Genomic DNA, 18,636 nt, shown 5'->3' with positions numbered 1-18,636 from the left:
GGGCTTTGGAGCCACCTCAGTCCAGTGGCTTCTGCTGATGAATCTAACAGTGGGGCTTTGGCAGGCTAAGGGGGAGCGCTGCGTGAAGGGAAAGGCAGGAGTAGAATCTGACTGCAGAGGAGGGAGCGTGAAGAACATTGGGTGGTAATGGGGCTGAAAAGGTAGATTGGAGCCAGTTCTAAAAGACTGGATGGGTCCTAAGGATTTGAAAACTTTTTCCATACAAAAGTGAAGGTAAAGAGAATTTTTACTTGGAATCTATAACTTGACATTATCTTGAGCTGTTGGAAATTCTTAATTTTATACTTTTTCTCTTGATTTTCTATATTTTTGCTTTTCACTTCAAAATTTGTCAAATGTCATAATATATCATGAAAGCATAAGGAAATAGCACTCTTCAGTTGCCCAGAAAATATATTGGCTCGGCCAAAAAGTTCGTTCGGGTTTTTCTGTAACATCTTACGGAAAAACCCAAACGAACTTTTTGGCCGACCCAATAAATTTTCTTTCATTCAGATGAGCTAAAATGGGGGTGAGGGAGGGAATATACTCTACAGCCTTTCTCCTCAAAATGAGATTTGTGGACCCAAAACATCAGCCTTTCCTGAATGCTTGTTAGAAGATGTGGCTTCCACCCTACGCCTAAAGAACCAGAACCTGCATTTAACCAAACTCCCAGGCCAGACAGTCCATATGCCCATTATATTGGAGGAGCACTGCTGTACAGCTTGTTGAATTTTCTTTTAATTTTAACCTCCAGCCAGTTTTCAATTCCTGATATGGAAAGATATTGACATAAAAGCCTAAGGGGAAGATTATGTAGGGGAGACTACAAAAATATGGCAAATCAGCATTTCCAATCGGTTGGGAATAACATGTGGAGTATAGAGCAGGTGAGAACTTGGATAGACCTGGGTTTGACGCCTACTTTTCTGCCACGTATTAGCCATAGCCTTTGGGCAAGTAATTTGGGCAATGATAGTACCTTCCTAATAGGTTATGACTATTTAATTAATGCATTTAAACACTTAGAACAATGCCCATTAACATAGGATAATAGCATTTATCTTATCAGCTTGTAGTAAAGGGTTACGTTGAAAAGGTAATTGAAGTTCTTAATATAATATATTGGTTGAAAGTTGATAATATAGTTGTAGAGTAACCCATTCCTCATTAGGTTGTTATGGTGTTTAAGTTAATACATTTAGAGCACTCAAAAGTGTGCCTAACACTGATACAATTAGTACCTTGTTACACACAGTTACTAATATATAGGTAAGTAGTTTAAGAGTTCAGTTAATAGCAGTTAATGATAGCTATTAGCATTACTATGTATCCTATTTTTTGTCACTATACCATACAATGTGATAATGAAAACTTGCTTAAAAGTTTATATCCTTAGTGGAATATAAAAAAATATTGCATATCCTTTACTTTTTCCTTCTTAGAGAAATGCTTATTCTTGTGCCTTTTCCTTCTGAGGAAAATATAGGCAAACGTGCAGTATTCATGTGGGTATGTTCTCAGATTTCTAAATTCCGTACCATACTTTCCTCACTCACATCTCTGCAGTGGGAACACTAACATGCCTGCTGATGGTGGGGAAGGTGAAAAAGGATTATTGGATGTTGGAAAGTCAGCTAAACTCTCTGCCCACAGTTCTGTCAACTCATGCTCTTTTTACTGGGGCCTCAGCAAAATTGAAAATTGTTGTATATCATGACATAGATCTTCAGATTCGCATGCTTATGCCTGAACCCCCAAACAGGAGCTCTGAAGGTTTAATCCATGGTTAGTGAGGGCTGACTGTGATTCATTTTTGTTTCTCTTCCCCACTTGACTCTACTCTTTGAGACAGGAATTTTTTCTTACCTATGCTTGAATTATTATTATTATTATTTTAAAAACTATCTCCACACTTGATACTGAGCTAGGACAGAATAGATACTCAGTGAATGTTGAATGAATAAATGTACTGAAATAAAAAACTTTTTTTTAGAATCATTTTTATATATTATTTAATAGCATCATTTTATCTTTTTTTTTTTTTTTTTTTTTTTGCGGTACGCGGGCCTCTCACCGCTGTGGCCTCTCCCGTTGCCGAGCACAGGCTCCGGACGCGCAGGCCCAGCGGCCATGGCCCACGGGCCCAGCCGCTCCGCGGCATGTGGGATCCTCCGGGACCGGGGCACGAACCCGTGTCCCCTGCATCGGCAGGCGGACTCCCAACCACTGCGCCACCAGGGAAGCCCCGCATCATTTTATCTTTAAACTCTCTTCTGTATCTAGAATGTCATATGAGTCATGACCTAGGTCCTCTAGACAGTCTTCTAACCTAATATAAGACTGTGTAATATACTTCATGGGTGTCCCAGGTGAGGCCTATATTCTGTAGGGCGGCCACCTAGGAGTCTGCTAGGGCCAGAATAGGTTTGAGCCAATTTTACTTGAATAGAATTGAATATAACAAACTGAGTTTCCTTTTCAGAAAATGTTTCTCCTCCCTAGATTTTAGCTAATACCGTGCAACAATTGTTTAATCAAAAATGAAACCTAGTTTTTCACCGAGAGCTTTCCAAAAATAAATATAATTTGACCACAAAGTCATATTAACCTTACGTCAACTATAATTGTGTATGCTTTGAGCCCTTGTAATCAGTTTATTAATATACCGTTACTAAGCAGTTGTCCTTGGTTCTTTATGGCAATTATAAACTTCTTTTGTGGTTATGATATATCTATCTCCTAGAGAGTATACACAGCAGATTATCAATTAATTTTTATGACACAAAATAAGTATATCAGAATTGGACAGATGTGTGTGTTTAGGATATATAGTCTAGAATATTTTCTATTAATAGTGTTACTGAGTTTGAAACAAGAAAAACAGAAACAGACCGGATTATGTAAATATATACCTATTTTTAAAAGAATGAACTATTTTCAGACATCTAAGCAAACAGCATTTCCTTGACACACGTTCAGTATAGGTAATGATCCTTCTTCTGTTTATTGAAAATACTGCTAGCGAGGGTAGACGTTCCCCCACCATCTAATTCTTTACTGTCAAAATAGACAACTTTTTCCCCCTTTTCTCCTTTAGTAATTCACTTTGAGGTAATGATTGGGGTACTTTTGCTTATTCATTTTTGTTTGAAAATAAAGTGTTAGAAAACCAAGCCCACCTACTTCATATGTGTAAACTGTCACAGAGCATCTTCCCCTGGGAGATCTGAGATTACAAAATATACTTTCCTCAACCTGTGCCCTGGATTAAAAGGATTTGTTAAAACCTTTCCTATGAAAGAATTACTTGCTGATGTATATATGTATGTGCCTGTGTATACATATACTTGTAATTACTGGTGTCTATATATTTGCACATATTCTGGAATGTATAATCTGTGTATCGCACATACACAAAATGTGGGTTAAAAAGCTATTTTTTTTTTTAACATCTTTATTGGAGTATAACTGTTTTACAATAGTGTGTTAGTTTCTCCTTTACAACAAAGTGAATCAGTTATACATAAACATATGTTCCCATATCTCTTCCCTCTTGTGTCTCCCTCCCTCCCACCCTCCCTATCCCACCCCTCTCATGGTCACAAAGCACAGAGGTGATCTCCCTGTGCTATGCGGCAGCTTCCCACTAGCTATCTAATTTACATTTGGTAGTGCATATATGTCCCTGCCACTCTCTCACTTCGTCACAGCTTACCCTTCCCCCTCCCCATGTCCTCAAGTCCATGCTCTAGTAGGTCTGTGTTTTATTCCCGTCCTACCACTAATCTCTTCATGGCATTTTTTTTTCTTAGATTCCATATATATGTGTTAGCATACGGTATTTGTTTTTCTCCTTCTGACTTACTTCACTCTGTATGACAGACTCCAGGTCTATCCACCTCATTACAAATAACTCAGTTTCATTTCTTTATATGGCTGAGTAATATTCCATTGTATATATGTGCCACATCTTCTTTATCCATTCATCTGTTGATGGACAGTTATAATCTGTGTATCACACATACACAAAATGTGGGTTAAAAAGCTATTTTTATTATCTTTAAAAATGCAGACAAGTCATTGTTAGCTTTAGTTTCTTTGTCTGTAACACGGGGATGATAATGTTGTTATAGGGTTGTCAGGATTGAATTAGATGGAGTGTCACAAGTGCCCACCTATGTGAGGAGTATAATAAATGATTTTATTCATAAGCTCTCCTGGTGCATTATTCAAACTCAGAAGTTTGGTTCACACATACCTGTTCCAAACATTACCTTTTTCTTTAGGAGTTATTTATTTGTGCATGTTAAACACCTCTATTTTGAGTTTCCACTCTCCTCTATTTGAAGTTAAGATCATGAATTTTAAAGTTAATGATCAATCTTTTTTAAGATTTCTGTATTTTTGTAATTTAGGGTTGTATTTCCTCAAACACACTTTTCATTAAAAAAAATACAGAAAAACATTAAGTATTAGGAATACCAACATCGTTTTGCTTTATAGCACTTTGGGGCATACTTGTTTGGGAAAATTGCCTAGTATGTAGGAAAAGAATATTTTCTTTCTAATTGCAGTGCAATTACTAAAAATTAATCTTTGAGTCAGAGAAAAACCTCCCAAATTCTTTAGCTACTCGTTCTGTTTCTGTGCTTTGTGGAAGATGTGTATTGTATTCATATGGTGTGATTGAGTGAAAGCTGTAGTAAGCCTTTCAAAAATCTAAAGGTAAACTGTAAATAGAGAATCAAGCAAAGATTTTTCACAACAAGGGCTCAGCATAGGGAGGCCCAGGAACTTTCGAATTAGACAGTCTAGCTACAGCTCCAAGAGCTCGGTCTCTTGTTGTCTCATGTGACGCCTTGGGCTGGCCTCAGGTTTCTCACCTAAAAAACAGAATCATTGGGCTTCCCTGGTGGCGCAGTGGTTGCGCGTCCGCCTGCCGATGCAGGGGAACCGGGTTCGCGCCCCGGTCTGGGAGGATCCCGCATGCCGCGGAGCGGCTGGGCCCGTGAGCCGTGGCCGCTGAGCCTGCGCGTCCGGAGCCTGTGCTCCGCAACGGTAGAGGCCACAACAGAGGGAGGCCCGCATACCACAAAAAAAAAAAAAAAAACAAAAAACAAAAAACCAGAATCATTCAGTAATGTGCAGATTAATTGAAATGTCACATAAAGCACTTAGTGCTAGGCATATGGTAAAGTGCTCAATAATTATTAATTATCTTTTTAGTAATACCATTATTAAATGAGATGAACCAGTTAAAATTTCTCCAAATAGAATTACATCATAATAAATTTTTTTCTTTGTTCTTGAGACTTTGGTTCCAACATAAACAAATTAGAAATCTCTTTGATGGCAGAGAGTTAAAAAATTAGGAACTAGAAAAGATGCCTTAAAGCAAAGGCATAGAAATTATTTTCACAATGGAATTTTGGCAAGTATTAAAAAAGGAATTAGAGTGAGTAATCGTAAGCCTTAGAACTATACTCCAGTATCATTTATGAGGAATAAAGCATATGCTTTGGAATAAAGTTATCATGCCAGAGCTAAAACTGTACATGAATGTGTTAGGCCTGCATTCAGCTACAATAAACAGAAGACTCAACTTGGAAGTATCTTAGTTAGATTATTTTTCCTGTATAACAGGAAGTCTAGAAGTAGGCAACTCTTGGTGTTGATTCATTTCAGGATTTCTGCAGTTATGTTGGTCTTTCTCTCATATTGTTTGTGTTACAGTGTAAGATGGCTGCTCTAGTCCCAGATTTCTTGTCCAATTTTACAATAGGACGAAGGGAGAAAAAAGAAGGAAGGGAGCTGTATCTTTCTCTTTTATCAAGAAGAATGAGAACCTTCCAAGAGCCCTTAGAAGACTTGCACTTATATCTCACTGGTTAGAACTGTATCTTATGGCTGCCGCTGGTCATAAGGCAGTCTGGGAAGGCAGGTAGCTCTTCTGGGGTTGGAGGCATTGCTGCTGTGAATCTAATCAGGATTCTGATAATAAGGAAGAAGGGTGTCTGCAATAAGTGTGGGCTAGGTGCTACCTTATGGGTTCTGCCACACCAGGTAATGAAGTGGTAGTACTCTAGTTTTTTTTCTTCTCATGAAAATTATTCTGTATCTCTTTGATTAATGGTGGAAACCAAAGGTCAAGACACAGGAGGCTTAAATTACTAACCTGGAGTCAAAAAGTTATTAAACAGTTGGATGGAGAATCAGACAACTATCCTCTTTGACACATAACAGCAGTACATGTTAATTCTTCTGATCCATGAAAACAGGATATCTTTCCATTTGTTTATCTCTTCACTTTCTTTCATCAGAGTCTTACAGTTTTCAGAGTACAGCTCTTTCACCTCTTTGGTAAAATGTATTCCTAAGTATTTTGTTGTTTTTGATGCTATTGTGATGAGACTGTTTTATTTCTTTTTCCAGATAGTTTGTTGTTAGTGTATAGAAACAACTGATTTCTATATATTGATTTTATATCCTGCAGCTTTACTGAATTTATTGGTTAGTTCTATCAGTTTTTTGGTTGAGTCTTTAGAGTTTTCTGTATATAAGATCATATCGGTAAATATAAACAGTTTTACTTTTTCCTTTCCGATTTGGATGCCTTTTATTTCTTCATCTTGCCTGATGGCTCTAGCCAGGATTTCCAGTACTGTGTTGAACAAGAGTGCTTAGAGTGGCACCCTTGTCTTGGTCCTGATCGTAGCGGAAAAGCTTTCAACCTTTCACCATTGAGTATGAAGTTAGCTATAACCATATAGTAAGTATATGGCCTTTATTATGTTAAGGTGTTCTTCTATTCCCAATTTGCTGAGAGTTTTATCGTGAAAAGATGTTGTATTTTGTCAAATGCTTTTTCTGCATCTATTGAGGGGATCATATGATTTTTATCTCTTGTTCTATTAATGTGATGTGTCACATTTATTGATTTGCATATATCGAACCATCTTTGTATCCCAGGGAAAAATCCCACTTGATCATGGTGTAAGATCCTTTTAGTGTATTTTTGAATTCATTTTGCTAATATCTTGTTGAGAATTTTTACATCCGTGTTCATCAGGGATATTGGTGTGTAGTTTTTGTTTCACATAGTGTCCTTATCTGGCTTTGGTATCAGGGTAATGCTGGTCTTGTATTTGGGAGTGTTCCCTCTTCAATTTTTTAAAAAAGTTTGAAAAAGGTAGGGTGCTAATTATTCTTTAAATGTTTCATAGAATTCACCAGTGAAACCATCTTGTCTGGGGTTTTCTTTTTTGGGATGTTTTGTATTATTGATTCAATCTCCTTATACATTATTGGTTTACTCATACTTTCTATTTATTCCTTTTTAAAGATATTTATTTATTTATTTGGCTGAGCTGGGTCTTAGTTGCGGCACGTGGGACCTTTAGTTGCAGCATGCGAACTCTTAGTTGCGGCATGAATGTGGGATCTAGTTCCTCGACCAGGGATCGAACCTGGGCCCCCTGCATTGGGAGCACAGAGTCTTAGCCACTGGACCACCAGGGACCACCACTGGACCACTATTTCTGATTTGGCCTTGGTTAGTTGTATGGTTCTAGGAATTTATCCATACTTTCTAGGTTATCCCGTTTTGTTGGCATATGGGTTAATCTGCATAACAGTCAGCCCTTCATATTCTCGAGTCTTCCACATCCCTGAATTCAACCAACCATGGACCACGTAGCAGTGTAGTATTTACTACTGAAAAGTATCTGCATATAAGTGGACCCGTGCATTTCAGATCTGTGCTGTTCAAGGGTCGACTGTATTTCTGTGGTATCGCTTGTAATATCTCTTCTTTAGTTTCTGTTTTTATTTATTGAGTCTTCTCTTTTTCTTAGTTTAGCTAAAGGGTTTGTCAATTTTTTTAAAACATCTTTTAAAAAAACAGCTCTTAGGGACTTCCCTGGTGGTCCAGTGGTTAAGACTCCATGCTCCCAATGCAGGGGCCCAGGTTCAATTCCTGGTCGGAGAACTAGGTCCTGCATGCTGCAACTAAAAGAGCCCGCATGCCGCAACTAAAGATCCCACATGCTGCAATGAAGATCCTGCATGCCGCAACTAAGACCTGGTGCAGCCAAATAAATAAATGAATATTAAAAATAAATTAATTAACTAATTAAAAACAGCTCTTAGTTTTGTTAATCTTTTCTATTATTTCTCTAGTTTCTATTTCATGTATTTTTGCTGTGATCTTTGTTATTTCCTTTTTTCTGCTAACTTTGAGCTTGGTTTATTCTTTTTCTAGTTCCTTGAGCTATAAAGCTAGGTTATTTATTTATTTAAGATCTTTCTTTTTCCTTACTGTAAGTATTTATCACTATAAACTTCCCTCTTAGAACTGCTTTTGCAGCATCCTAGAGTTTTTGTAATGTTGTGTTTCTGTTTTCATTTGTTTCAAGATATTGTTTGATTTCCCTTTTGATTTCTTTGACTCATTGGTTGTCTGGGAGTATGTTGTTCAATTTCCTCATATATGTGGATTTTCCAGTTTCCTCTTGTTGATTTCCATTTTTATACCAGTGTCAGTAAAGATACTTGGTATGATTTCACTCTTCTAAATTTGGTTAAGACCTGTTCTGTGCCCTGTCATATGATCTATCCTTAAGAATATTCTGTGTGTACTTGAGAAGAATGTATATTCTGTTGTTGGATTGAACGTCTTATATATGTCTATTGGGTTCATTTGGTCTAACATATGGTTCAAGTCCAGTGTTTCCTTAGTGATTTTCTGACTGGATGACCTACCCATTGCTTACAGTGTGGTATCGAAGTCCTCTACTATTGTTGTATTGTTGTCTGTTTCTCCCTTTAGCTCTGGTATTATTTGCTTAATATATTTAGTTGCTCTGGTGTTGAGTGCATATGTATTTCCGATTGTTAATGTCTTTTTCAGAGGAGTTGACCCCTTTTATCTTTATATAATGACCTTTGTTTCATGTGACTGTTTTTTACTTAAGGTCATTTTGTCTGATATAAATACAGCTACCCCTGCTTTCTTTTGGTTTCCACTTTGTGGAATGTCTTTTTCCATCCTTTCACTTTGAGCTGTGTGTGTTCTTAAAGCTGAAGTGAGTCTTTTGTAGGCAGCATATAGTTGGGTCTTGCTTTTTATTCATCCAGCCATTCTTCGCCTTTTGATTAGAAGTTCAGTCTACTTATATTTAGAGTGATTATGGATATGTAAGGACTTACTAGTGCCGTCTTTTTAATTGCTTTCTGGCTGTTTTGTAGTTTTCTTGTTCCTTTTTGACTCTTGCTGGATTCCTTTGTGAATTGGTGATTTCCCACCGTTGTATGCTTCTGATTCCCTCGTCTTTATCTTTTGGGAGTCTACTCACATTTTTTGCTTTGTGATTTTCATGAGATACATAAAACATCTTATAGCTATAACAGTCTGTTTTACTCTGATAACAGCCTAATTTTAATCTCATATGAAACATCTACCCTTTTACTCTTCCACCTTTTATGGTTTTTTATGTCACAGTTTGCCTCTTTCCATATTGTATGTTCATCAGCAAATTATAGTAGCTATAGTTACTTTTGATACTCTAGTTCTAATCTTTATACTAGTGTTAAGTGTTAACACACCATCATATTGCGGTGTTCTGAGTTTGATTTTATATTTATCTTGATCAGTGTATTTTTTATGTTTCACATTACTAGTTAGCCTCCTCTCATTTCAGCTTGAAGAACTTCCTTCAGCATTCCTTGTTAGACAGATCTAGTGATGATGAATTACCTCAGCCTTTGTCTGGGGAAGTCTTTATTTCTCCTTCATTCCGGAAGGATAACTTTGCCACAGGGAGTTTTTTGTTTCTGTTTTTTAAAATTTTTTGGCTGCGCCGCACGGCATGCAGGATCTTAGTTCCGCGATCAAGGATCGACCCTGTGCCCCCTGCAGTGGAAGCGCAGAGTCTTAACCACTGGACCGCCAGGGAAGTCCCCACATGGAGTCCCCAAATGGAGTATTCTTTATTTTTTAATTTTTTTATTTTTTGTTTCATCACTTTGAGTATATCATCCCACTCTCTCCTGGCCTGTAAGATTTCTGCTGAGAAATTCACTGATGTCCCATTGGAGGTTCCTTTGTAGGTTACAGTCTTCTTTTTCTCTTGCTGTCTTTAGGTTTCTCTTTTTGTGTTTGATTTTTGATAGGCTTATTACAATGTGTCTTGGAGAAGGGCATTTTGGGTTGAAGTAATGGGGTAATCTGTTTATTAGCTTCATGAACTTGATGTCCAAATCTCTTCCCAGGTTTGGAAAGTTCTCAGCCATTATTTCTTTAAATAAGTTTTCTGCCCCCTTTCTCCCTCACTTTTCCTTCTGGAACTCTAATGATTTGGCTATTGGTTTTTTGAGGACGTCTCATAGATCATGTAGGCTTTCTTCTCTCTTTTTTATTCTTTTTTCTTTTTTCTCTTCAGACTGGGTTCTTTCTTAGTTCCTATCTATATTGTTCATTCTGCCTTCTATTTGATCTCCTGCTTTTGATGGTCTCTGTTGCATTTTTCATTTCATTCATTAAATTCTTAAGCTCCAGAATTTCTATTTGTTTTTTTTCAGTGATTTCTATTTCTTTGTTAAATTTCTCATTTTCGTCACATACTGTTTTTTTTATTTCATTGAATTGTCTTTCTGTGTTTTATAGCTCATTGAGTTTCCTTAAAACAGCTACTTTGAATTCTTTATTGTGTAAATATTAGATTTTCATGTCTTTACGTTTGGTCACTGGAAGATTATTGTGATCTTTTGGTGATGTCATGTCTTCTTGATTTTTCATGTTCCTGGTAGAGTCCAAAATGGACCAGCAGGAACTACATTCCTTTAATGCCCTGGGAATCTTACATGCTGCTCTCTGACTTGCTCCCTCTCCCCAGGCCTGGACTCCCTCTGTAATGCTCTGGATGCATTATGAGAAATGAGAGAAATAGGTCTCTTCAGCAGAGTCCTGCAAAGATTTAGAAACCGGGCAGTCACTCAGTGGCTCTCCCTTTCCCCAGCAGGAGAAATAACGGGCCATCTATTTAGCCATATGCTATACCTGAACATTAGGTGATGCCGGCAGAGACAAGCTGTTCCTCTTACCCACCTGAGTGGATCCAAACTCCTTTTTTTCTTTTTCCTCCGATGGAGTGTTGGTACTTCTCCTCTGGAAATCTGGACTTCCACAAAGGCTATCTCATCCGAAGGCGACTGCCTAAATCACTGTTCTGCCTGCACTCCCAGACTGTAGCTGAGGGGCTGGAACCGATTCAGTCTCCTGTAGGTTTTACAGCTGGTACTGAAGTCTCTCTGCTTATTACCTAGTTCTCTAGTGGGCTAGGTTGGCCGTGGGTCCCGTGGTGTATGGTGCTGCATTCCACAGCTCACACGAAGGCACTTCCGTTGGTGGACGGATGCCTAATTTTTGTTGTTAAAGGGGAAAACACAAACAAGGGATGTATTGTATTGCCATGATGTTGATATTACCCTGGTTTAGGTTTTCAATATTTATACTTACTAGTTTTTTCCTGAATGTACACAAGAGGTTTCTGGATCAGAGATTTCTTATTTACTAGACAGAAAATAACCAGTGAGTGGTTCCCTGAGTCTCACGTCTTACCTCTTTGGCAGTGAAAGCCAGATCAAATGTCCTACGTACACAAAGTCTGTATTGTAGGCAAAGAATGAAGAAAAAGTCTGTGCTTTTTATAAAAGGGAAGGAGACAACTGTCTCTCCTTCCCTTTCTGAGAGAGTTTCATTGGAAATATCAAAGTCTTTGGAATATAAATAAATCTCTCTGTGAAAAGACAGGCCTGTTTGTCTTCAGTTCTATGACTGGGAAGGGTCTCCCTGCTCTAGCTTCTCATCCCCTTTGAAATGTAGACACATCCCTTTGGGGTTAAGTAAACCTCTCCGGGGCTTTTACAGTGTATACTATTGTAACTTAATTCCTAAGGTTGCTTTTAGTCCAGAATCCCAAATTTCAGTAAAATTTGGCCTGAAAGCCCTAACTGTCCAGTAACATGAAAACATTTTCCCTGTAGTCCCACAGAGGGATGTTTCTTTATGATAAAATCTGTCAGGAAGATCTAGCATTCCTAGATTTGTCTATGCCAAATAACAGAACTACAAGTACACTAAAGGAAAAAAAAAAACAGAATTAAAGGGAGAAACAGACGATTTCACAGTCACAGCTGGAGATTTTAATACACCTCAGCAATTGGTGTAACAACTGGAGTCTTCAAAAATCATCAAAGGCAGAAAAATCTGGACAACACTGTCAACTACATGTTGAAGAATACTGATACATTTTCCTTGAGGTAGACCACCAGCAGTGAATAAGAATACCTGTTATCTTAACTCCTGGCAGCCTTGGGAGTTAACATTTAAAAATTTTTTTATTCTCTGTTAATCTGATAGGCAAACCATAGTATTTGTACTTACTTGCATTTCATTAATTGCTGAAATGATTGAACTCAGCATATGCCTGAGTTTTTGCCTATGCCATTTTTCCATATGCCTGTCATTTGATTTTTTTCTTTTTATAAGGTACATTGATAATTTTAAGTGTATTTCTATATTGTTATATAGTCTTCTTTTATTTATAATATTTTATATTGCACATATTTCCCTAAACCATCTCATGTTTTTTAACTTAAAGAAGTTAAAATATTTGTGTAGTCAAATACATCTCTTTCCTCTTTTTTTGTTTTTTAGTTTTTTCCTTTGATTTCTGCAACTTTTTTTTTGTGATTCTACAATACTTATGACTTAGAGTCCATGTAAGGCATTCTAATTCTCCTTATGACTTAGAGTCCGTATAGGGCATTCTCTCATTTTAAAACTTACCTTATAGAACCAAGGTAGACTCCCTCCAACCAATAAAACATTGAAATGGGCCAGGTAATGTAATTTCTGTCTGTTTGTTTTTACAACTTAGACTGTTAGTTACTACAACATTGTCTTATTCTTGTGCAATTTAATTTTATGTCTTCTTTTGGTTCTCAGATTATTAATAATTTTACAAGGCGGATCCAGACCAAAATTAAAGATCTTCTACAGCAAATGGAAGAAGGGCTGAAGACAGCGGATCCACATGATTGCTCTGCTTATACTGGTTGGACAGGTAAGACTATGGGATATAAGTAATTGATATGTTTTATTTTTGGATTATGATATGTAAGCCTTGGATCTGAATTCTTTTTCTTTTAAAAGTCAAAGGTTTATACCTTTTAAAAGAAGTCTTGAGCTATCTTCGTTGATGAGATGCTTTGTAATTTTATTTCTAAAGAAATTCTTTCTGCCTGAAGTTTGAAAGGCATATGAGTTTGTATGTCATATTTCTGTAACATTAATTATCTGACCTAATGTATGGCTGTTTTTGAAAATGTGTTAAGATCAGCTTTTTTGTTTGCTTTTGGGTCTTTGATCTTTGCAACAAGATGTATTTGTGTGATTTCTGTGGCCCGATACGTGTGAACGATTTAACCTACTTTTTGTACTCATTTACGTCATTTGTACACATAAAGATTTTGATTTTGATTCTGATAATAATAATTAAACAAGCAACCAGTAATACATTTCACATCAAAAAACTTAATTTCAAAATTAATTTGCCTTAACTGATCTTTACATTCTTTTTATTATTTTACCAGGTAGCCGTAATATTGTCATAGCTATTTAGGGAATATAAAAGAATTGAGACAGACCTTGTTCTGAGGGATTAGACTGCAGTATGAGCATTTCTACTGTTATAGCCTTTTCTTGCTAAGTTTTTGTAATCAGTGAACAGTATGGACACAAGCGTACATGTTGGAGTCACCAAGAGCTGGCACTTGTTTTTGCAGTGCACGCCCAAACTTGATGGCCCTGATCTTTTTTATTATTTGTGCTTATATTTGTATTCATTTATGCGATGCTTTATTTATTATTTGCCTGTTATCAATACAGTAGTACATAGTAACATTAGAATTGAATTTTTCAAACTTTTATACCCAGGCAGACATGGAGCTAGTTCTCTTACAGAGCCAAAGAAACTTATCCTAAATGTAATTTTAAAACAAAATTTATTTGGCTGGGTTGGGTCTTAGTTGCAGCACACGGGATCTTTGTTGCAGCATGCGGGATCTTTAGTTGCAGCATGCGAACTCTTAGTTGTGGCATGTGGGATCTAGTTCCCTGATCAGGGGTCGAACCCAGACTTCCCTGCATTGGGAGTGTAGAGTCTTAGCCACCAGACCACCAGGGAAGTCCCCTAAAGGTAAAAGTAAATAGTTTTGGCTAACTTGACGTAAAATACAGAGAATAAGGTTATCTTGAAAGAAAAAATAACAGTTATTAGTAGCACAGTTTTCCCCCTATAAAGTCTTTTACTTAAAGCATTTCCTCTTGTTGAAAAGGGGTTTTAACTCCATGATTGTTAGGTCCCAAATTGGCTATGCATCAGAATTCTCCAGAGAGCTTTATAATAAACAAAGACTATCAGCCTCCACCCCAGGACAGTTACATCAGGAATTCAGGGGGGAGGATTCTAAGAATCACTATTTCTTAAAAATCCCTGGTTGTTGTCATTTTTTGGAATCACTGAGAGAGCCATCATGGAAGTATTTGGTTTGAATGATTTCAAATAATATTTAGGGCTTTCGGGTTCATGTAGCAGTATGGAATCCACTTAGACCCATACCTCCCTGTCTTTTGTCCTAAAACTGTACAATATAAGAAGAATAAATGAAACACCCCAAATTTATCCCTTTAGCAAAAAGTGAGGTAGAGAATATACACAAATAATAAGGGGTGAAAAACAAATAACATCCAGAATGACTATGGAAAGTCACAGTGGCAGAGCCGGTGAAGAAAGACAAAGGATCCAGGGGTGGCAAAATCTGTCCCACCATTCCCCACTTTCCCAATTAACGAGTAATTATTCCCAGAAGGAGTGAGACACACCCTGAGGGGGATCTTTTGAGGACATATCTAAGTGCAAAGTGGGCAAGTAATGCTGGACAAAGCAGAGAAAAAAGATATTTAGGGTATACAGGGAACAGGTTTTATTTTAGACTTTCTAAAAAAGCACTGTTCTGAAAAAGAGGGGGGGATTAACTTACAAAGCAGAAGCTTCATTCCTGGTGGCCCTGGCTAATGGTGTAGGTAAGGAGAGAAACAGCAATGATAGGGGCCCTCCTCAAACAAGAAAGAATGTGAGACTCAAAGGAAATCTGGCTACCAAAAGTCATCATTTATTAACTAAACTGTTCATCACTTACTAAGAAGAGGATGCCTTTCAGATTACAACTACCCTAACCATTTTCCTCTTCCTGTTAATAGTTGATCGAGAAAAATCCATCTGTTTTGAATTTAAGAAAAAAAATCAACAATTATTTACATAATATTAGGAAAAAGAAAAAAGAAAATCATATTTTGTCAGCAGAAGAAAACACACCAGGAAAATTCTACTACAAGATGGAGAAAAAGGGCAGCACTTTCAACATTAATTTTGTAAGTTAATTATGCAATATAGTCACAATGTAGAAATAAAGTAACTCAGAGAAGAGATGGCAAGACAGAAAGGTGATGTGAAATAAGAATTGACAGAACTAAGAAAAGAAATTAAAGGAAAAGGCAAAATCACTTCAGAAATGAGGACCAAATTGCAAGGAGTTGAAGAAAGAACTGGCACCACAGAAAACACAGCAATACCATAAAAGGAAAAAAATCAAACTGGAGAAAAACTTCCAGTTTCTGGTCTGACGTGTAAGGAGTTTAGAAGTCACCACTTTGAAAAAGTTAAAAGCTGAACTAACTGAAAAATCAATAACTTTTCTAAGATCCATCAGAGAAGTGGGGTTACGTGACAAACGGCTACACCAAAAATAGCAATAGATAGGGAGATTCAGAAAATCACAATTTACTGGAGTAGAGACCTACAAGGAGAGATCTCCACAGGAGCCTAAACTGTAATTGATTGATTGCTAGAAGGTCAGTGTGGGCAAATATGAGAGTTAAAAAAACTCGAGGAAGACCCAATCATAGGGAGGCATCCACACTTTTGTGAGGTTAACTTTGGAGTTATCCCAGGTCCTCACTGTGAATATTGGAGAAAAATCCCCTCATGCCTCTGGTTGGGGGAGGGGAAAAGGAACCATTTTGAAATATGCTAGAGCATTCTGTTCTTAACAAGGCCAGCCTTCAGGAGAAACTATTTTACCAGAGCCTCGCCTACTGGAGTTTTATCAGAAACTAACCTACCTGGAGGAAGGGTAGTAGCCAACTCCAGCTCCCTCTAGCCATTCTGTCCAACCTAAGGGGAAGAAGACACTGAGAAGCACTGGTGGAGTTCATGGTCCAGGGGCACATGTTCATCAAAACACTGAGACCTGGTCATAGGACCATAGAAGGGAAGCCCAAACCAGGAATTTTTAAATACTATGATGCTAAGGATTTAATGAAAAAAGTAGACAACATGCAAGAACCCATGGATGATGTAAGCAGAGAGATGTAAATCCTAAGAAGGAATTGAACATAAATGCTAGAAATCAAATATGCTATAACAAATGAAGAATTCCTTTGATGGGCTCATTTAGTAGACTAGACACAGCTAGGGAAAGAATCACTGAGCTTGAGGATATGGCAGTAGAAACTTCTAAAACTGAAAAAAAGCTGAAAAAAAAAAACCCCAAAAAACCAATATCCAAGAACTAGGGGACAATGACAAAAGGTTTAACACTTGTGAAATGGTAATACCAGAAGGAAAAGAAACAGAAATAATCAGAAACAATATTTCAAGCAATAATGACCAGGAATTTTTCCAAATTAATATACACTAAACCACAGGTCCAGAAAGCTCAGGGAATACCACAGAGGATAAATGCCAAAAACAATGGACAAAAAAACCTGCATCTAGGCATATAATATCCAAACTTCATATAACCAAAGATAAAAAATCTTGAAAGAGATACATGCTCCCCAGTGTTCATTGCAGCACTATTTACAATAGCCAGGACATGGAAGGAACCTAAATGTCCATCTACAGAGGAATGGATGAAGAGGATGTGGTACATATATATGATGGAATATTACTCAGCCATGAAAAAGAATGAAATAATAATGCCTTTTGCAGCAACATGGATGGACCTAGAGATTGTCATACTGAGTGAAGTAATTCAGACAGAGAAAGACAAATATCTTATTGCTTATATGCGGAATCTAAAAAAAAGGGTACAAATGAACTTATTTACAAAACAAATAGAGTCATAGATGTAGAAAACCAACGTACGGTTACCAGAGGGGAAAGGGGGGAGGGAGGGATAAATTGGGAGATTGGGGTTGACATATACACACTACTGTATATAAAATAGATAACCAATAAGGATGTATTGTATAGCACAGGGAACTCTACTTAATACTCTGTAATGGCCTATATGGGAGAAGAATCTAAAAAAGAGTGGATATAACTGATTCACTTTGCTGTACAACTGAAACTAACACAACATTGTAAATCACCTATATTACAATAAATTTTTTTTTAAATCTTGAAAGAACACGAAAAAACTGCCCTATTATAGAAAAGCAAGGATCAGAATTAACACCAGACTTCTGTTCAGCAACAATGTAAGCAAGATAAGAGTGGATTGAAATACTTAAAGTATTGAGAGTTAAAAAAAAAAAATCCTAGAATTTTGTACCCTGCAAAATTATCCTTAAAAGTGAAGGAGAAATAAAAGCTTTCTCAAACAAAAATCAAGGGAATTTGTTGCCGTTAGACTTGATTTTCAAGAAATGGTAAGCCAAATCCTTCTGAGAAGGAAAATGGTATTGGTTAGATACTTGGATCTATGTTAAAAAAGGGAAGAACTTCAGAGTATGAGTAAGTGAAGGTGAAATAAAAACTTTTATTTTTCTTATTCTCAGATGATCTAACAGATCAAAATGTGTGTTCAAAATAATAGCAATAATGTGTTCAATTACATATGTTTATATGTATGCATTTATATATATGTTTATATGTACATGTTATATATAAGTAAAATGAATGACAGCAAGATACAAGAGGTAGGAGGAAGGAATTAGGAGTATTTTATTATTATAAGGTACTTGCTCTACCCATGAAGTGGTACAGTAATATTTGAAAGTGGAGTGGGATTAAACAAGAAAAAAAAATCACATCATATAAATAGATGCAGAAAAAGCATTTGACAAAGTCCAGTGGCTATTCATGATTAAAAAATCTCAGCAAACTATGAATAGACAGGAACATCTTCAACTTGGTTAAGAACATCCACAAAAAAACGTACATTGTATTTAATGGTAAAACACTTAGAGCTTTCCTGCTAAGATCAGCAACAAGGTAAGGATGTTCCCTCTCACCACTGCTCTCAGCATCATACTTGAAGTCCTAGCTAATGTAATAAAACAAGAAAAGGAAATAAAAGGTGTATGGATGGGGAAGAAAGAAACAAAACTGCCTTTGCAGATCACATGCTGTTCTATGTAGAAAATCAGAAAGAATCAACAAAAAAAAATCTCCTGGAACTAATAAACAGTTATAGCAGGGTTGCAGGATATGAGGTAAATATACAAAAGTCAATTGTTTTATTATATACCAGCAATGAATAAGTGAAATTTGAAGTAGAAAA

General features: G+C 36.8%; 1 protein-coding gene across 1 annotated transcript in view; it reads left to right on the top strand.

The window, feature by feature from the left end:
- LANCL2 (LanC like glutathione S-transferase 2) overlaps positions 1–18,636 on the top strand; it is a 58,198-nt gene that overhangs the window by 6,183 nt on the left and 33,379 nt on the right. The window contains exon 2 of the mRNA XM_024115075.3: positions 13,013–13,130. Within this exon, the coding sequence (XP_023970843.1) occupies positions 13,013–13,130 (118 nt within the window). The remainder of the gene's footprint in view (positions 1–13,012; positions 13,131–18,636) is intronic.

Source organism: Physeter macrocephalus, chromosome 5, assembly GCF_002837175.3.
Source record: "Physeter macrocephalus isolate SW-GA chromosome 5, ASM283717v5, whole genome shotgun sequence".
Lineage (NCBI taxonomy): Eukaryota > Metazoa > Chordata > Mammalia > Artiodactyla > Physeteridae > Physeter > Physeter macrocephalus.
The sequence above is the reverse complement of the archived record's forward strand: the minus strand, read 5'-3'. Positions and strand labels throughout refer to the sequence as shown.